Here is a 21,419-nt window from a genome sequence, read left to right as displayed (position 1 = left end):
CTCTGGAATTTGTTGCCAGGGGATGTGGTTAGTGTAGCTGGGTTTAAAAAAGGTTTGGATAAGCTCTTGGAGAAGTCCATTACCTGCTATTAATTAAGTTGACTTAGAAAATAGCCACTGCTATTACTATCAACAGTAGCATGGGATAGACTTAGTTTTTGGGTACTTGCCAGGTTCTTATGGCCTGGATTGGCCACTGTTGGAAACAGGATGCTGGGCTTGATGGACCCTTTGTCTGACCCAGTATGGCATGTTCTTACTAGAGAAGTTCATCTCCCATCCATCAGCTATTGCTCCTCTGCTGTCTGCGTGCAGAGAGGCACATAATGGATCCACCCTAGCCTTGCACCTCGGAACATCTTAATTCTGCAGTTCCAGTGAGTCCATGCTGTTCCCCTCACTCCCCTTTCACTACTCCTCTGCTTCCTGAGGTTGAGGACATCACCAGCAGGCGTTCAGCCTAAGCCATAAACCTCCATTAGTATAATCTTGTGTGTCACGTAATCCCTTTGCTAATTTTGACAGTGAATATCAGCTGTTGTGCGTCCATGTATATAATATGGAGAGAAGTCCTCTGTGGCTGTCACATTCCAACATAGCCCAAAAAAAAAGTTTTGTTTATTTAAAATTTATATACTACATATCAAAACTTGTATGCTGTTAACAGGTAAATGTTCCTAAAATCAGTAATACCTAATGAAACTCATTGAACAAGAGGAAATTGAGTAAAGTAAAGCCCTCTGTTGGTATCGGACTTTATTTGATGCTGTAATTACTCGAGTTTTATTGCGATTTTTGGATGACATTCACTACAACCTCACCTGCAAGCAAATACTCTGAATTGATATTTTCTTTCCTGGCACTGGTGTTATCCGATATTTCAGTGCAAGGAAAGGACGGGAGAGCTCAGTTATATAATGCACTCCACTTTGAACATTAGATTCATTTTTGTAGTATGCATAAACTTAAGGGAAATACTGGTATCAATGAGTGAATTAAAATGGCGTTTCTGTGTTTCTTTTTTTTCCCTTCAGGAATTTATTTTATCTGAAGATTATAACAAAATGACACCAGTAAAGAATTACCTAGGTAAGACAAACTTAATCTACAGCCTGATTTCAGCTGGGAATCAGCAAACCTGGTAAACGTATTCTGTAAAAAGTTTTGATTCCTTACTGGAGCAGAGCAGGCCCCCCCCCCTGCCTCCGAAGCAGGTACAATGGCGTCCAGCTGCCTCCCACCCCAGCCCTTCTCCTACCCGTCTATGCCCTTCTTCCTCCAACCTCGTTATGGAAATGTCAGAAAATACCCGGTGAAATGATGATGTCCACAGCTCAGATAATCCAGTCTAAGCATTTCTCAAGGGCTGAAACGCACAGCAGCAATAAAGAGGGAATGATAGTCTCTATTAGTGCTGTTCCCGCGTGACAAAAGGGGCTGTAACTTGACAGATGGAGTCCAGTCAGTTAAAAAAAACCTTTTCCATCGCAAAGGAAATATGAAAAGAAATGTAATATCCCACTGACCAGAATTGTTTTTTGTATTTATTGCATCTGAGTGTCTCAAAAAAGGCAAAAACTAGCCATTTTTTCTTAAAATGGTTAATACAAAGTCTCACCCAGATCTGCTGTTACATCCATAGTGCAAGCAGAGAAGGAGACTGTGTCTTTTAATTCAATACACCAAGAGAACAGCTTTCCTAATTTTAGTTATTTTGGAGGGGTGGCAGAGGTTTCCTTCTACTCCTCTTGGCTTCCATTAGAAGCGGCCTTGATCAGGCTGCGATGCCAAGCGCCTTCATTTGCAACTGCCAGGGGGGAGGAAGAAAGGATTAGCCTTATGCTTGTATCCCCCGCCTAGCTATCGCCACAACAGTCCTTGGTCAGGGCTCCTTCAGGACCCTGGCTCGTATGAGCTAAGCCTGGCCAGTAGGTGTTGCCATGGTGTAATTGCTGAGACTTCCTCCCATCCACAGGCAGGGAACCCTGGTTTTGAAGACGCCCGGCCCAGTAATCGAGCCCCGTTCTTCCACACGGCCATGCATAACACTTTCCACTTATCTACCAGGCTGGTCTTAACATTTTCTAACTGATAAAGTAGTGTGGTTTCCATGTTAGTCTAATTAAGAAACAAAACAAAAAAAAAAAACCACATAAGGTGACTTATTTTTATTGGACTAAATTTATTACAATTCTTGATTAGCTTTCAGGAACTAAAACTCCCTTCCTCGGGTCTGAAAAACAGAATTCAGGGATGTATTAGTGTATGTTATGGCTTTATCATGTAGTGGATTGTTTTTAATGCATACTGCTTTGATTTTGTAGAAAGGTGGGATAAGATACTATACCAAACTAAAGGGGAAGACATTTTGCATAATTGGTTGATTTGTTTGCTTTATTAAAGTTCATTTAAATGTTTTCTGTGTAAGCCTCTGGTACAAAGAAAAGAACTGGGAAGGAGAGGTGACACTAATTGGTCCACCTCTGTATGATGCGTACCTTTTGTTGTCGTTTGTACTTCCAGCTCATCAAAGTAGGATAACAATGGTTCTGTTTGTTCTGGAGATGGAGTGGGTGCTAAGCACGGGCCAGGACAAGCACTTTACCTGGCATTGCTCGGAGAGTACACGGCGGTTAGGAGGATATCGCACAGCAGCTTGGGCTTCCTGTCTACAGTATCCTTTGCAGTGACTACTAATCTTCTGCTTCCTGTGGTCTTTTCAGCCATGAACCTTGACCAGATCTATCGTGGAATATGGGCTGGCTTATTTTACTTCTCAGAGTTACAAATGCTTACAAATGGCATGCAAGTCAACATGGTGTGTGCAGTTACTAATCTGACTGTAGAATTCTGGTAGCCATATTGGATGTAGAGGGAAACTGGATTCTTTGGGGCTGTGATGCCTTTTATTAGGGAAAACTAAGAATTACCCAAAGATGACGATGTAGCACATGAGCATTCAAGACCACATTGATCTGCTTCTGACAAAAAAATAACGTAGCCATTCTGTTAAAGTAAATGACTACTGGTGATGCAGCATGGAGCCTTCATTCTGTACCAAGGAACAGGTCACCTTGCGTGAAAGTGCACGTTTAGAGGATAACTTTAATACAACTCTGCATGGCCCCATATCTTGCCGTATATAGCACATAGATCTGCTACAGTATTTTATAACCTGCACATACTGTATTGGATATACGCAGATTATAAAATATGCATAAGTCTCTTTAGATGCGAATGTCATCAAAGCGTTGAAAGTGTGTACTTGTCCTACCTATTTTTAAAAACATGCATGCATTTTACAGGTGAAAAAAAATGACTTGTTTGCATAAACCCTGTTTACACAAGGAAGTCTGTATATTTTAAAACATGCGCATGAAATTGAAATTGCCATTTTGCCGAAATTTCCACCAGTTCACTGAGTCCTTCTCCAGGTCATCAAGACCCTCTTAATTCTTCATTCTGAACTCCCCGCAGTTTACCCAGACATCTCACTTAACCAGGAGTAAACAATAGTCAAGTCTGATATCGGTTGCGCAAGGTAACAGGTATACAATTATGAGAATAAATGTTGCGGTCGCGAGGTTTGCGACTGGGTCCTTACCTCTCTCCCTCGGGCACTCCGGGCAAGCCCCGGGGACCTTTGGGCCTAGGCAGGCCGCTCCGTGGCGGCGTCTCCACGAGGGAGATGCTGCCGAGCTCCAATCCATGGCTTCGCCCCTCCTAGGCGCACGCGTGAGGGGGGAGCATTTAAAGGGCCAGTGGCGCGAAACCATGGCCTGCCCTCAGAGGTGACGTCAGACGCTGGCGGGGATTTAAACCCAGTGTCTGACTAGCTTCAGTGCCTTGCAACGAGGTTCCCCACTTGGGTTGCTAGTTGCTGTTCCTGTCATTCCTGCCTTCACCTCTGTTCCAGTCCAGTTCCTGCTTCAGTTCCAGCTCCAGATCTTCAGTTTCGTTCCTGCTCCCGCTTCAGTTCCAACTCTGGATCCTCCGTGATTCCAGGTCCTGCTCCTGCTTCAGTCCACTGTTCTTGGTTCCTGCCCTGTCTCTTCCTCGGATTGTCTTATTGGTTCCTGTCTCTGGCTCGTCTCTACGTGATTCTTGTTGCCGCCCGCCTAGTACTCGGACTGTCCTGACGCTGTTCTTGTATCTCGTAAGTCTTCTCCTAAGTCCCAGCGGCCCGGGTCCTCACGGGCTCCTCCCGGGGAGATCTCGGGCTTCCAGGGTGAAGATCCTGCTTCTTCGTCTGGTTCCGTGCCGCCTCCCAGCCTTTCCTCCTTTACTCGGCAAGGCCAGTCCAAGGGTCCACCACTCCGGTCGCAACAGTTTGCAAGGCCATGGACCCGGCGGACATTTCCGGTCTTCAGGCCATTCCAGGAATGGCTCAACGCCTGCAGCAGCAGCAACATTGCCTGGATGTACTTGCTGCCACCGTCGAACAGTTGGCGAACCATCTGGATGCCACGCCCCCAGAGCCACACCTCGTGCAACCTCCTGCTCCTGTGGTGAGTGTAAACACCCCTACTCAACTACCTGCTCCTTCTCGCTACTCAGGGGAAGCTAAGGGCTGCCGGGGGTTCTTGAACCAGTGCTACATAAGGTTCTCCCTCCTACCCAACCAGTTCCCAGCAGATTCCATAAAGGTGGCCTACATTCTGTCTCTGCTGGATGGGAAGGCGCTGAATTGGGCTTCGCCCATGTGGGAGCCTAATGATCCGCTATTAAATAATTTGCAACAGTTCGTAATTAACTTCAAACAAGCCTTTGAACCCGCACGCCTGTCCACAGCAATGTTCGAGCTGCTACAGTTACGACAGGGATCTCGCTCTTTAGCAGACTATGCGATTGAGTTCCATACCCTCGCTTTGGAGGTAGGATGGTGAGACGATAGTCTGTGGGGAGTCTTTTTGGAGGGTGTGTCAGCACGTATCAAGGACCAGTTGGCAGCCAGAGATATCCCTGGCGATCTCTATGGAGTATTCGACTTGGCAGGGCGAATTGACTGCCGCCTTCAGCAAAGGGCGAAGGAGGGATGTCCGCCTCGTCGAACAGTACCATTGGCTCCAGTCTTCTCCAGACCCATGACATAATCTTCAAGTCAAGGAGCAGCACATTCTGAAATGTCAACGGAGGAGCCCATGCAGTTAGGGTGTACGCCATTGTCTGCGGAGGAGAGGCGACGTCGCCGAGCTTTGGGCTTATGTCTATATTGTGGCAGCAAAGGCCACTTTCCTAGCCCAGTGTAAGGAGCATCCGGAAAACACCAAAGCCTAGGCTGTACTGGGGAGCTGCTCCTTGGCTGTGTTAATTCTGCTCCTCAATGTACCGCTCCTGTTACCTTGGAATACACTTTCATTGACTCGGGAGCAGGTGGAAATTTCATTCTGTCTGATTTGGTGCAGCAACTTCGGATTCCCACTCTTCCTCATAACCCTCCACTGCGGATCACATCCATCTGAGGAACAGTTCTCCCAGGAAGTATCTCGACCTCCACAGCTCCTCTCACTCTCCGAACCGGAGTTCTGCATTCTGAGGCGATTTCTTTCTTGATCCTGGAAAGAGCAGTGCACCCAGTGGTACTGGGATTACCGTGGTTGCAGCAGCATTCTCCAGTTATCCATTGGGACACGTTACAGATTGCGCAATGGAGTTCCTTTTGCTTTGCCAACTGCCTCAAGGTTCTGTGCGCTCAGAGCGTCTCTCTGCTGCACACTTCCGTCTTGCCTCCCGTGCCCTATGCCGACTTTGCAGATGTATTTTCCAAGAAAAAGGCGGAGATCTTGCCACAGCATCGACCCTTCGATTGTGCGATAGAACTGTTACCCGGAACCACGCCGCCCCGAGGAAGGGTTTATCTCTTCTCTGCCAGAGACACGAGCCATGTTAGAGTACATTGCTGAAAATCTCGCTAAAGGGTTCATCAGACCCTCCAAGTCATCTGCAGGGGCGGGATTCTTCTTTGTTGAGAAAACAGATGGCTCCTTAAGGCCATGCATTGATTAGAGGCCTTAACGCCATTACTAAGAGGGATCGTTACCCCCTTCCGTTAATTCCTGAACTTTTGGATAGATTACAAGGAGCCAAGATCTTCACCAAACTTGACCTGTGAGGTGCTTACAATCTGGTTCGGATCCGCCCTGGAGATGAATGGAAGACTGCCTTCAATACCAGGGATGGGCATTACGAGTATTTAGTGAAGCCATTCGGACTATGCAACGCCCCGGCAGTCTTCCAGCATCTTATGAACGAGGTACTTCGCGAGATGTTACATACCTCAGTCATAGTGTATTTGGATGACGTTCTAATTTACTCCCATGACCTGGAGTTTCATCAACTGCACGTAAAGCAAGTGCTGCAAGTTCTCAAGGACAATCTATACGCAAAACTAGAGAAGTGCATGTTCAAACGAGAGTCTCTTCCTTTTCTAGGATACATTGTCTCGGCGACAGGGTTTCATATGGATCCCAAGAAAGTGTCTGCTATAAAAGACTGGCCTCGCCCAAAGGAAATAAAAGCCCTACAGCGTTTCCTCTGATTTGCAAATTTCTATAGGCAATTCATTCCTCACTATTCCCTCAAGTTGGCGCCAGTTACTGCCCTCACTAGGAAGGGGGCAGATGCTATGGAATGGCCGAAGGCGGCCTGTCAAGCCTTTGAGGACCTTAAGGAGGCCTTTTTTACTGGATACTTGTCTGCACCATCCAGACCCACGACACCCTTTTATAGTGGAGGTGGATGCCTCCAACATTGCGGTAGGTGCCATACTCAGTCAGAGCTCTAGTACAGGAAAACTACTACCTTGCTCGTATTTCTCCAAGAGATTCTCTGCAGCTGAATGTAACTACAGTATAGGAGACAAGGAACTCTTGGCAATCAAATTGGCATTTGAAGAATGGAGACAATGGCTAGAGGGAGCTGTTCAACCTATCACAGTCTACACGGATCATAAGAATCTGGAGTTCTTATGTCAAGCACAGCGCCTAAACCCCAGGCAAGCTCGCTGGTCTCTCTTCTGCAATCGCTTTGACTTCATGCTTCGTTACCGGCCTGCTCGTAATATCTTGGACAAGTCTCTTCTGCATCAATTTCATTCTGATCATCCCAGTAAACCTGGTCCCCTGAGGAGGGGGCATAAGAGGGGGGGGGGGGTACTGTTGCGGTCGCGAGGTTCACGACCGGGTCCTTACCTCTCTCTCCCTCGGGCACTCCCTGGCGTCCTTCGTGCCTAGGCAGGCTGCTCCACAGCGGCATCTCCAAGAGGGAGACTCTGCCGAGCTCCAATCCATGGCTCCGCCCCTCCTAGATGCGTGCGCACATGAGGGGGGAACATTTAAAGAGCCAGTGGCGCGAAACCATGGCCCGCCCTCAGAGGTGATGTCAGATGCCGGTGGGGATTTAAACCCGGCGTCTGACTAGCTTCAGTGCCTTGCAACAAGGTTCCCCACTTGGGTTGCTAGTTGCTGTTCCTGTGTTCCTGTCGTTCCTGCCTTCACCTCTGCTCCAGTCCAGTTCCAGCTTTCGTTCCTGCTTCAGTTCCAGCTCCGGATCTTCAGTTTCGCTCCTGCTCTTGCTTCAGTTCCAGCTCCGGATCTTCAGTTCTGTTTCTGCTCCTGCTCCCGCTTCAGTTCCAGCTCCGGATCCTCCGTGATTCCTGGTCCTGCTCCTGCTTCAGTCCACTGTTCCTGGTTCCTGCCCTGTCTCTTCCTCGGATTGTCTTCATGGTTCCTGACTCTGACTCGTCTCTACGTGATTCTTGTTGCTGCCCACCCAGTATTAGGACTGTCCTGATGCTGTTCTTATATCTCGTAAGTCTTCTCCTAAGTCCCAGCAGCCCGGGTCCTCACGGGCTCCTCCCGGTGGGGGATCTCGGGCTTCCAGGGTGAAAATCCTGCTTCTTCGTCTGGTTCCATGCCGCCTCCCGGCCTTTCCTCCTCAACTTGGCAAGGCCGGTCCAAGGGTCCACCACTCCGGTCACAACAATAAGTTGCTGAATATACGTGCCTGAGTCTCTTATAAAATAGCAACTTGTCCATGTTCCTCTTGGCCCTGCCCCTAGACTGCCCTATGTCCCGTGGAACTATGCACATGAGACTGAAAATACGTGTACCTTTAATGTTTGTAAAATAGCATGTGCGAAAATGTTTGGAAAACTCACCCCATTTTAGAGAAACAGGAATCGAGGCAATGACTAGTCAAACTCACCAATGTTAAAATACATGTCTGGTAGATTTTTTTTTTTAAATGAAGCTGCAGGGGTCCAGACAAAAATCAAAGTAAAATAGAGCCATATTTTATAGTCACTTGTTATGCACTCCAAACTGCTTTTATAGTTTGTTGCACAGCTATTTTGAGTCCCCCTCCCAAATAGATAATCTTTCATGATCTGTGATCATTCTGCTCATGTGCGCTGTGCACAAAGCGACTAATACAGTTTTCCATAAAAGTAGGTATGCTTTTTAATATTAACATGTAGCTAACTTCCTCCTTCTGCTCATCAATTGCTTTGCATCCCATAATATCACCTTAATGGCAGTCTCCATGCATCCATGTAGTTTCTGTTAAAAGGCCATACCTTGCAGTTCCACACTGTACTCTCATGAAGCAGTAACAGCAATACGGGCCTCTCTGAGTAACTCCAACTCATGCTTGCAAGGTAAACGAATGCTTGGAAATGACTTGGCGAACTGCAGTAAACTTGGTGGCACATAGTTGATTGCTGAAGTTGAAATGAATGTATTTGGAGACTTCCAGAAAACATCGTGAGAAGAGGTCTTATGTAAAGAATGATCCAGTACTTTTTATTTAGCACGGTCTCCAAGCCTAAGGCATTCTTTACATTATGTGCTGTTCTTGTGGATCCCCTCTATTAATTGTTTTTATCCGGTCAGTAGTTCATAATGATAAAATTGTATTTCTCCTTTAGTCTCTGCTCTGAACTTGAGGAGTAGTTCCCAGGCAGGAGAGAGCACAGACTTGGAACACAAAGGAGGATGGTCTTGTAGCTCGATCAAGGAAAAGAATCTGAGTGCAGCCGGTCAAAAGAAGACACGAGTCCACAAAGTGACCACATTCTGGAGGGCATGATCAAAATATATTTGGAGAGATACAATTGGGATTTAAATGTTCTGGTATCTTCCTTAGGACTAAAACATTGATGTGATATATAGTTCTAAATATATTTGGATCATGCAGTCTAGAGAGCCTGGGTTTTCATAAGGTTCCATGCCAACAAAATTGCCACAAACAAATACACTAAGGCAATTTTATATACTCATCAACCTAAAGTGGTAGAGAACTAGAGAGGAAGAGAATGGAACAGACTGGGTAGCCTGTCTGCTATCTTTTTATAAGGTTCTGAAACAAAGAAATAACATAGTATTTTTCACAAAGAAAACTGTTTGAGCAGGGTTGTTGGAACGTGAAATGTGGTTTGAACATACACAAATATCTGAGGCTACCTTAAACTTAGTTGATTTAATTACCTTTCTAAACACAAATAAAGGTGATGTATAATAAAATACACATCCCTAATACCTTAGACCAGTGGTCCCCAACTGACCTGGGGCCTACCAGCCAGTCGGGTTTTCAGGATATCCACAATGAATATGCATATGAGAAAATTTGCATGCACTGCCTCCATAACATGCAAATTTTCTCTCATGCATATTCCCCAACCCTGTCCTGGCTGGTGGGCCCCCAGGACAGGGTTGGGGACCACTGCCTTAGACAATTAAAAAAAAAAAAAAAAAAAAGTCAACTTATTACCAGATTTTCTTTCTGTAAAATAGTGATTTAGCTTTGGAGATAAAGATGAGATTACCAGCAATGCAAAAATCATTGGTTACTTTTAAGTCTAATTAAAAAAAAAATAAAAATAATAATTTGGCTGTTTGGAGGTTGAGATCTGCAGGTCCCTAAATCTGTTAAGTAGGGGATCAAAATAAAGGCAACTTGAATATCTGGCAATTTATTATTAATGGAAAATGTGCTGGTAGATTGTGCAGGAAAATTATAATCTGACCAGTTTCATAATATTTGAACTCTTCCCCACAAGCATTGGTATTCCCTGCATTTGAAGGGGGCAGTTTTCAGAACTGTGCAGGCAGTTAGTCTGCCGGCACATCTGGTAGTAGATTCTGCACCAGTTCTCAAAAGGAAATTATCAGCATGCTTTCCACTTTGAAAGTTCCTCAAGGAAAAAAGTACCCACATATTTACACCTGCGTTTTCCGTGGGTACTTTTTTTGATAATGCAAAACTAGACACATCATTGCCTCCCCTGTCCTACCCTTGCCCCAGTAGCACTTCCACAAAGAAGTGGGTAAGAGTATGTGCATTATGGAGCAACACACAAACTTTTGCATGCATACAGGGTGAGTAGTTTTCAAAAAGGCCTATTACCCATCTAAATTAACCATTTCCATAGACAGATGAATGGCTTTTGAAAATCACTTTCAAAATATAGCATGAAATTCAACCTTGGGATACATATGACTGCAATTTTTTTTTTTTAAATAGGCTTATTTACACCTCTTAAGACTTAGATTCTACATCACCAGCTAAATAAGACTTCTCTCTATATCTATATATTACACTTGGCTGGAGTTGCACACCCCTCCAGTCCCTAGTGATGGCATAATGTATTTGCATGCCTTAAGCAGATGACCGCTGGTGCATGCTCCACCACTCCCTGACCAGCTCCGGTGGGAGGACAGCTGAAAGGTGCAATCTTGTGAATGGCTGATAGGGTTAACAGGAGTGCATCAGTGTGCCTGTGCTCGCCACTGCTTCCTCGTACACCCAGGTATATAGCAGCACTTCTCCACTAAAGTACAGCAGGAGCTGTGTGCTACAGCAGCTACCAGAGGTCTGGCATTACAACACTTAAAAATGCTGAGGTGCACAGCATAAACAGAGGTAGCCTAGGAGAAGCCATGGCCGATACTTGGCTGGGTGCACTGTTGTATGGCTGTATAGTGTGTTCCTCCCCACAGCCATTCAAACCCTTGTTGCTGGCTTATGGGAGGAGCCACAGACAAAATGTAGCTCCATGCTGAACACAATGGGCTGAGACTGTTCCCCTCACCCCAAAACGTGTACACTCCTATTGCCTTTCAAAATCCTCTAAACATGCTCACCTACCCATGGATATGTGCTTAGACACACACACATGTTCCATTCTGCACCACACGCACACGCCCACCCATTTAACATCCCCTCCCCAACTTTCTGGTGTTCCTGACTGTACCAAAATGATCGCTCCCTCTGTAACTACAGATTTTTAACATTTTTTTTTGGATCTTTTCTGGCCTTAAGAAAAACTGGGATAAATCGGAGGCCCTGCGCTATCCCCCCACCCTTAGGGAGAGCTGGGAGGGGCCCTTTCCTTTGCGATGGGCGTTTGTCGCTATTCAATACCTGGGGCTACAAGTGTCCACAGACCTCACAACGCTATGTGCCCTTAATATTTCCCCACTTCTCTGACACACTCGTGACAAGTTGCATGCCAGGCAGGATTTGCCGCTTTCGCTAGGGGTTCGTATTAACATTTTTAAATTCAAAACTTGCCACTTCATATTAAACGGAAAAATCTTTCTGACCTGGATAAACTCCTCCGTAGATTTATCTGGCGGGTAAGAAGCCTCGGATCCCCCTGCAGTGGTTAAGGGAGAGTTGGGGCTGGGGAGGACGGGGAGTTCCGGACCTGGCACTTTACAATCTAGCCAGCAATCTCCGCATTGTGCGGGAATGGCTCCTGGGATCCTCTAATTACATAAATATGAAGGCTGACCAAGCTTTGGTGGCTCCTCTAGACTTAAGATTCATATTGCAGGTGCCGGCAGTCAATTTACCAGAGGCGCTGATGCAACACACTTTACTGGAACCAATGAGGCTGGCTTGGAAACAGCTTGGGCAGATTTTTACCCCTCCCGTCCCAATGTGCTTACCTGCTCCTATACAGGGCCACAGTTCACACCGGGCTCCCAGACGGCTGCTTTCCAGGCCTGGGCCAAGCAGGGAATAACCCAATGGGGACATGTCCTGGATGAGGAAGGGGCGCACTTCTCCCCTTCTCTCAGATACGAGACATCTATGCGTTACGAGCCTCTCATGCTTTCCCCGATTTGCAGTTACAACATTTATGTTAAATCCTTGCCGCCTGATTGTGGAAGACCTGCAGTATTTGGGGCTGTGAACGCAAAATGTTACAGTTGGAGAAACAACCAATATTGTCTATGGCTATAGCTCACGAGGTATTAAAAAGAACTGCGTCTGGATACTGGTACGATGCTGGCAGAGAGATGGAACAGGGACGGTGTATTCACCATTACGTCTGTTATGTTCCAAAATTGTTTCAAGCAGATTTCAGGGGTAACCTGTAACTTACACTATTGGGAAATGCAATATAAGTTTCACTGGAGAGCATTTCTGTCTCCGCATCACATGTTCAAAGCCAATATACGGGACACAGACCAGTGCGAGAAATGCACAGAGCCTATCTGTAACCTTTCCCATTCTTTTTGGGCATGCCCTCCAATTCGGCGGTATTGGGCCCGTATTGCAACTTATTTAGCGGACCTTCTGGACGTCCCCTCTCTCCAAAGGTGATGCTATTTTGTTGTATTTCTGCTTCCATGATCCGGGAGACGGAGGGTCGTGTGTTTATCCAGAAGGCCTGCTATGTGGGGGAAAAACTTATTTTGTTACAATGGCGAGCCAAGGTGGGGCCGTCCTTTTGGATGTGGAGGAATGCCCTGCACCGATTGATGCAGATGGAAAATTTGGCATCCAGGACCTCCCCGCTGTATCGCTGCAAATTTGTGAAGATTTGGGATGCATATATACAGACATTACTACACCCCAATCCAGGAGCTTAATCTTAAACGACTGACTGCGATACCTTCTCCTCCTTTTGGAAGTGCTGGTTCAAAGGGATGGCTTTGCGTCATACTGGATCTTTGGCTTTTTCCTTACTGGTACATGGATATTCTACATGTTGAACTGGGGACAAGAAACAAGGGGGGGGGGAGATGGAAGGGGGTAGTTTTGGCATGTTAAGGGGGGGAGAGCTATCTGAAACTGTGTAGGGACGATGTTTAAAAATAAGTTGTCTACACTGGTTGCATTTGCGTAATTCCTGGGGTGCATCCTGGGAAATGTTTTTTCTTCTGCACAATAAAAACCATTGAAACATAACATCCCCTCCCACTGATGCATACATATACCCTTCCCACCATGCCACCTCCCCAACCAATCATTCAACCTGCATGCTTCCCCACTCATCCAGAGCTATCCTTTCTACCCCTCACATCTATGCATGCCCCCAGCTCCTCACATACTATCTGTAACCCATCAGCTATGTATGCCCAGCCTCCCACAGCCTCTGCTAACACTATAGCCTTTCACAATTGCTGCACCCACACACATGCTCCCCACATATCCTGCCAGCCACACCAGTCCACCACAGCTCTCCACACACACCCACTTACCCATCCTCTGCCATTTAGACATACTTATACCCACTTCAACTCTCCACTTGCCCAGCCAATTATACTACCTCAGTCATCCAGAGCTAACTTGTCCACCCCTTGCAGAGACACAGCCCCCAGCCCTTCACATATTTATTTAAATGTATTAATTGCTTTCCAGATCTGGTCTGGATCACCCAAAACAAAGTACAGTTATAATACAACACAATACAATTTATAATCATAAAACATTAAAAACAAAATAACATAAAATCAGCATAAAAAACCCCATTCCAGCTCAAATCGCATGATTTATCTACATACTTCATTAATCATCAGCCATGTCTGTAATTTTTTTCAAAACTTCAGCTCATTTTCCTCTCTAATCTCCAATGGCAATTCATTCCACATTTTAGTAATATACCTAGAGCTTTTTCTGTTTTGAAGTCTGGTGTGTCGATAAACTTTAACAGAAGGCAGTTGCAATTGAAATGCATGTTGTAATCTTTGAGATCTACTTGATATTGCTTCCATAACCCCTCGGCCACAATGCCCAGCTTCCCACACCCATTATGACCCACCCAAACTCACAACTTTTGCCAACACTGCAGCTTCCCATGATTGCTGTTTCCAACCAGTTACCCTGCATACCCTTCCAGCCACACACCTGTCCCAGCTCTTCACTCACTTGCATATCTCCTGCCATTCATGCATTCATTCATCCTGCATACGTCCACCCCAGCTCTCCAGCCACCACAACCTACTCAACCAGTTACAAAACCTTCATGCTGCCCCAGTCATCCAGACCTAACTCTTCTACCCCATAAACCAGTATAGCCCCCATCCTTCACACATACCTAGGCTCCAATTCTCACTAAGACCCGCCCACCAGCACCCACATAAACAGTGCCCTACCACACACACTTACATACATACAGTATACCCTGCATCCACATACTCTGCTCTGTCATAAAAATACCTCCTACCTTCCAGGGGGCTTGCATAGAAACAGCCCTGCTTCCTATATCTTCTTCACTTAGTCTTCCTCACCTCCTCCACAGAGATGCCTATACACTGCTTCTCATTAAAATGCACAAACCACAGTTCTTCAAATACTTATTCTATAACTTAGCATCAATTACTTTACTGCGTCCAACATTCTCCGATGAAATTTCACTGGGTATCAGCTAGCTGAAATTTAAGACCCAAATGGCATTCTAAATTTGGTCTGCAAATATTGCCTTTGCTGGTGATCAAGAAGCATAATGCAGTGTTTTACTTCTGCCATGGCAGCCACATGTAGTTTATAGAACTGTTAAATTGTCTTCTCTCCCGTGACCATAGTGTGGTTTTGACTGATTTGGGATTTTGGAATGTGCCTCCTGTGGTAGATTTTTAGCTGGTTAACCAGGGCTGAAAGCTCTGTTGCAGAGATTGTCCATCTGTCTAGGGGCAAAGCTTATGCAGAAATTCACGCTTGAGTCCAAGCTTGAGGGGGAAGGTGGAGCATAAACCCTGTTGAAAATGATCTTGATCTGATAAGGATGAGGCCATTTTCAAGAGGGTCAAAGACTAAAAGCACTAAAAAAAAAAAATTCATGCATAAGTATGGTCTCCACGTCCTCTCTTGTTCATATTATCACTTACTGCTTGCTGCGCTTTCTTATTGGGATTTTTTTTTTTTTTAATAGGAAACGTGTGATAGGGTGTGGGAGTGTTGCACAGAATGTTTGGCTGCTTCTCTTCCTGTCAGCACTGGCTGTATTTTCATTAGCGTCTTGCATGGAAGCATAGAAAATATGCTTAAAAAATTACAAATGATATCATGCTGGAAGCCATGATTAAAATTCAAAATGTGAGCAAACTGCAGAAATGGTCAGAAATAGGATGAAATTTGAAAAGGATGAATGCAAGGCACTAAAAACATAAGAAGGAGAATTCAAATGCATAAATATAAAATGTGTAATGACTTGTACATAGTAGATGACTGCAGATAAAGGCCAAAGTGACCCATCCGGTATCCAGTTGAGATCTTCCACTTTGGGCAGATAAGCATATAACACCCATACATAATCCAGTGCCAGTGCCTTTCCCCATCCCATGTTTTTTACCTGAATTTTCAGCCCTTTTCCTAGCACTACCCTCTACATCAAACATGCCCAAATGTTGTCAAAGTATTGGCCTCCACCACCTTTACTGATTGGCTGTTTTATCTTCCTCTGATTCTTACAAGACCAACACTTAGAGGTAGATTTTCAAATGTACGCAGGCTACCCAGCACGCACACATGAATGCCCGATTTTATAACATGCCTGTACAAGGGGGTGCACACTGATGCCCGCAGGCTTCCCCTGTTCCCCCTAACCTAAGCTTTCCAGCCCCCCCCCCCCCCCCCCCCAATTCTTTTAATACCTTTTGCACCTGCCTGGAGGCAGGCGTAGGTTGCCGGCATGCGATCCTCCAACACAGTGGCAAATGGCTGCTGTGTTGGAGGCCTCTGGCCCCACCCTCAGACCGCCCCTTTAGTAAAGCCCCGGGACTTAGACGCATCCCGGGACTTTACGCGCGTCGCCAGGCCTTTATAAAATAGGCCCTGCGCGCATAAGCCACTCTACATGCGTAAATATTTTAAAATCCGGCCCATAATCTGTCATCCAGGAACCCCTCCTTATGTGAACACCAAGCTTTTTAAGAGTACTCACAGCCACACAAACCAGCAAGGCCATTGTCCAAAACATTCGACCTCTCCATGCTCATTGACGTATGCGTTGTAACTGCCACTTATGCAGTCATACTGCTGCTGTTAGGTTCTTCACCACCACTCCTTGCAGGTTACCCCAACTGGCCCATGGCCTCTAGTTCATGCTTCTGCTATCCTTTCACCTTTCAAAAATATAGATCATCTGCGCTTGTCCCATGTCTTTTTGAAGACCATTACAATTATAGCCTCAACCACCCCTCCCAGGAGGGCATTCCATGCATCCACCATCACTTCTATGAAACATATATTTCTTGAGATTTTTATTAATTTAAAATAATTTATAGACTATCTTCCTAAGCTAAAGCGATCTCAAGGTGGTGAACAAAAGCACAGAACAAGCTGCCACATAAAATCCCGACATAGAATGTTAAAACCAGACAAGTAAATTAAACCAGAAAAGAAAACCAAATGTCATGTCTCCAACAGGTGAAATGGTAAGGATGTATGCTATATCCCCACCATAAAGCCCAGACCATTCCTCCCCACTGCATGTCCCCAGAAGAAAACCATCACAATCAGCCGCTAGATACTAGGCTTGAAACTTACCTACCTGCAAACCACAACGCCTGCCCCAAAGTTCAACCACATGCAAACATAAAAGCACCTTTTAGCCAGGAAAAGAGACCCAGTTTGGCAAGGCCCTCTTAAGCAACTGGAAAAATCCACACCTTCACTTTCTTCCTGAAAATGTGCTAGTTGGACCTTATTCTAATATCTATGGATATGCTTTTCCAGCTCTGAAAAAGGACCTAGCTTAAGAGAGGCTAGGTGCGATTCTTGCAGAGAAAGCATATTCTGAAAAGCTACTAGATTCAATTTTATCTCCCCCTCAAGCCTATACCACTCTAAATTTTTGTCCTGATGCAAGGGGCTGGAACCTCTTAAGGTGTGAAAGGTCAGTACCAACAGTTTAAATTAGGGAACCAATGCAGTTGACAGACAGTAGGGCTTATGCTTTCCATCAAACTCTGGTGATAGCTCTCAATGGCTATATTTTGAATCAGCTGAGCTACAATATGGTCTTAGCTGGGAGGCCCACATATAAGGCATTACAATAATGACAGTTTGGGATGTTTAATGAGTGCATTACTGTTTTAAATGCCTTATTATTCTATAGAGTGTACAAGCACCTAATCAAACATAACCTTAGATGCAACTCATCAAAATTATGGTTCTCCAGACCAAGGATAAAGTCTAAACTCGCGCTCAGATTTTTAACCTCGGAGGTTAGTAGAATAGAAACCACCCTTCATCATCAGGCTGATCTGCCCTGCAAAGGGGATCCATGGTTCCTATTCTAAGAATCTTGGTTTTCTGTCCATTAAAAGCTAAATTATTGACAGACAGCCAGTGAGGAATTTCAGCTAGACAGTTAATCATTTGGACAGTAACACTATCTGGATCAGCACCCAGTGCCGAGTCATGCACTCAAAACAATTCTTTCTTGGTCCTTTGATGGAGACTGAGAATCCATACAATATGGCTGGAGGGCATGGGGGACCTGTCTCCCAATCAGCGGGGGCATAAACTATTTGGCTCCTGACAAAACTTGAGAGGATTGGACATCCCTGTTTGTCTCACACTTTGCTCAACTTGATAAAACTTTTGGCACACTGCATCCAGTGTTGCATACACTTCATGTGGAGGCTGTGGAGAGAGGCCAGAAAAGAACAGCAGAAATAAGAGATCTGGATGAAGACTTATGAGAAAAGGATGAACATCTGAGGACTTGATTACAATATTTAAATACTTAAAGACATTATAGAAAGGAGCTGATTAGTTTTCCATCTTGAGATCTGGGTTAGAAACTGGAGCTTTCTTAACTGTTAAAGCGATTGTGTACTGGAAAAAGTTAAGTACTGAGGTTGTGAAATCTACCACTGGAAGTTTTTAAGAGCAAGTTAGGAAGATATTTGGGATTATATATGTACAGTTACCTGAATGGCTTCTCAAGGTCCCTTTAGCCCTTTTGTCCTCTAATTCTTCAACACAGATGTATTAAGTTAGTGCAATAAAAAGGTATAATTCTTTTGCTCATTTTTCAACTCAGAAGCTGATCTGTTAGGTTACAGCTACATGTGTTTAACCATTTAAAAGCAAAACTTATGAAACACGCTGTAAGAAAAATAATAAAGCAAAAAGGATAGCCTCTTAAGCATACTTGTTGGGCATTCTTTACAGAATATATACTGAGGACCACCTCATGTGCCTGACTGTATCATTCATATGTTTGGTTTTCATTTGCATATGTACATAATGTTACATGCCTAGCTTTCAGAATTAGGTACTTAATTATAAAAGTTAATTGCATAAGTTGAAAGAGGACTATGGACATGCACAAACACAATTTGAACAATAGCATCCGATGTAAAGATGATTTTTCGGAATTTTGCTTACTCCATGGCTTGTGTCTTTCTAGTCCTTATATGTCTCTTGCTTGCTTTTCCCATGTTCTCTGCCCTCACCTTTGTCAATAAAAGTTAGGACACTTTTAAAATCGGATTCAGTTTTGAAATGTTTGTGTGAAATTTGACTTGCTAGCCATTTCATTTAACCGTAGAAAGAAAATTAGGTTGTTATTAAAGCTTAGACTTTGACGGCACTTAGCATAGCTGCTGTGTCCCGGAACCTGATGATAAATGCAAGGGTTGGAGATAAGCTGGACGCACTTAGGACCTTAGGGTCCTTACCTTCCATCATATTGTGTTTGTTTGCTCTGAGCTTTTTAGTGTGCTTTTTCCCCACCTTTTAAACATTCCTCAACGTGCATGTGTCAGATTTGATGTTGAAACACGACACGTGTTTGTTGGTGATTATTCTGGACAAGTAACAATTCTGAAGCTAGAGCAAGAAAACTGTAGTCTTGTTACAACGTTTAAAGGCCATACAGGTATGTTTTAAAGTTATGACTCGAAATGGCAAATTGGTCTGTTCTTGCATTAAGTGGGTATCTTAACGTTCAAGATTTGGAAACTTTTTCATTCCCAGCAGCAGAATCTTTTTCAGGTAGAGAAGTGAAACTAATGTGAATGTAACACCCCCATCGTGGGGTGCACTGGATTAAGGGAGTCACTCAGCTCCCAGGGCAGCTCCTCAATATCCCAGACCTCTCTTCCTCTCACACATTATCCATACCTGCCTCTGGGAATGCTGGGGCTCAGGGGGAGGCCGAACCTCCTGGGTAACTCAGTCTTATTCATGAATTCACACCCCAGCTCTGGTTCTCTCAGTCACTGGTTGGCAAATATTCAGAACAGAGGAGTCTTCTTTGAGAAACAAGGCACTCTTGAATAAAGCACAGAGTCCAAAGATGGTGTTCAACTGGAATTTACTTTAACTAACATAAGGATGATCCAGGATAAAATCACAAAACTCATGAATAGCAAAATTAAAATTAGAACAAAAGCTGCGGTTACATTGTCCATAATACCTCCTCTTTTCATTCTCTCGCTCTTCAAACCTGTTTCCAAAATCCCTTTCCATGGAGGGAGGCTTAGTCTCTTCAGCAACCAGCATAAAGCCAGGAGTAGGATGGAAAAAGTCCCCATTGCTCCAGAAATTAGATGTTTCCAAAATGTTTTCCAAGAAGCCCTTACCAAAAATCATCAGCCTTACCTCACTGTTCACTGGTTGTGGGATAAAACAGCCAAATTCCAGTTACTACAGCAAGCTGATACTGGCCTTACTGGTCTCAAAAATCTCCAAATCACTTATCTTCACTCCCAGAGACTTTGCCTTGCTGTTTACTGGGCACAGGACCCCCCCCCCCCCCCCCCCCCCGATCATGTCCATTCTTCTAGAGTGGGGATAACTAGCCCTTCTTGCAGAGCCTGGACAAAATATGTCTCTAAAGATCTTCAAAAACTCTTTCCAAAAACTCATTCGTCTTGGCCACCTCCAGATCAGTTCACTAGGGAACAGAAAGACCTCTTGATCAATCCTCTGTAGCAGAAGAAAGACCCTTTGCACATGCTCAGGGGGCAATTTATACCTGTTAAGATCTATTTTAAAAGTGGGCTGGTCAAAACAGGTGGGAGAACCCTCAAATGCAAAACCCTTTTTTAGATGGAAAACCGGGACAAAATCAGTGGCACAGGCAAAACCCTGTTACATGAATTTAAGAATCCATTCAAAATGTTTTGGTTGAGGCACTAGGCTCTGCCACAGGCTCTCTCTGCCCATCTAACTAACTGGATAATTAGACTTTTTTTTTTTTTTTTACAATGTATCCTGTTGAAATAGCACCATACTATCCTATGGAATCATGGCCACCTTAAGACCTGAATACAAAATAGTCAGTGTTATTCACCATTGATTGATGTGCAAAGACAAAGGAAAGTAAGAATTGCACAAGACTCCATACTTATCATAGGGCAGATGAACTTAGTTCCTCAAAGGAGAAATGACGATGGCTTGATCGAGGTTTTATAATAGGAAATGAAATACCCACCCCAGTATATTCTGGACAGGTTAATATTAAGTCTGTCCTATTACCAAGAGTTTCTTCGATAGGAAACCCAATGAAATAATTATATAGATTAATGCATACATCATAGAAGTCCCCTGTTACATTTACTAATATCAGAAAAGAGGCCCTAGTTAAAGATATCTTGATGTACCCTAGACTCCCTAACTCTTCTCTCTGCTCTTCTCTTTCTTTTCTGCCTTGGCTGATGGATTCTTTTCAGCAAAAGCTCTCTGCTCAGTGGTGACCCCTGTGACTCTGCACCAATCTTGTCACCCTGGGTGAAAATCCTTCTCTACCACAAAAAAACATTGTGTAAACTTCCTGCGCAATTCATTCCTTCTCAGTTTTCAAATCTCATGTGCAAACATCTTTTCTCCATGTTTTTATGCTTCACTTTTCTCCAATAATTGATCAGAATGCTCTGAATGGTATTTAAGCTCACTGTCAACTGTTGTGCTGCCTCTGATGCTTTTCTCCCTTACCCTTAAGTTTACGGTAACATTATTACCATAGATCCCAATGGTGACAGTAAACTACTTATAGGCATGGTTGTGTGACAGACACTCTATGCAGCTGAAATGTTGATGTTCCTGACATTCTATCAAACCAAAGGCCAAGCAGTTTAAGACAGCATCAGAATGTAAGATAACAGCTTTAATTATGCTGTGATTGATCATAATTGGTTAATCCAGATGGCTGCATCCGTAAATCTTCCCAT

The 21,419-nt window shown here is 44.5% G+C and overlaps 1 protein-coding gene across 4 annotated transcripts in view; it reads left to right on the top strand.

Moving 5' to 3' along the window:
* Positions 1-21,419, top strand: part of WDFY2 (WD repeat and FYVE domain containing 2) — a 251,022-nt gene that overhangs the window by 166,934 nt on the left and 62,669 nt on the right. For all 4 annotated transcript variants that reach the window (XM_029602801.1, XM_029602799.1, XM_029602802.1 and 1 more), the window contains 3 exons: positions 1,035-1,089; positions 2,524-2,674; positions 19,011-19,123. In XM_029602801.1, the coding sequence (XP_029458661.1) occupies positions 1,035-1,089; positions 2,524-2,674; positions 19,011-19,123 (319 nt within the window). The remainder of the gene's footprint in view (positions 1-1,034; positions 1,090-2,523; positions 2,675-19,010; positions 19,124-21,419) is intronic.

The sequence above is a fragment of the Rhinatrema bivittatum genome, chromosome 5, assembly GCF_901001135.1.
Source record: "Rhinatrema bivittatum chromosome 5, aRhiBiv1.1, whole genome shotgun sequence".
NCBI classification, from domain to species: domain Eukaryota; kingdom Metazoa; phylum Chordata; class Amphibia; order Gymnophiona; family Rhinatrematidae; genus Rhinatrema; species Rhinatrema bivittatum.
Note: the sequence above shows the minus strand (reverse complement) of the source record. Positions and strands in the feature narration are given on the sequence as shown.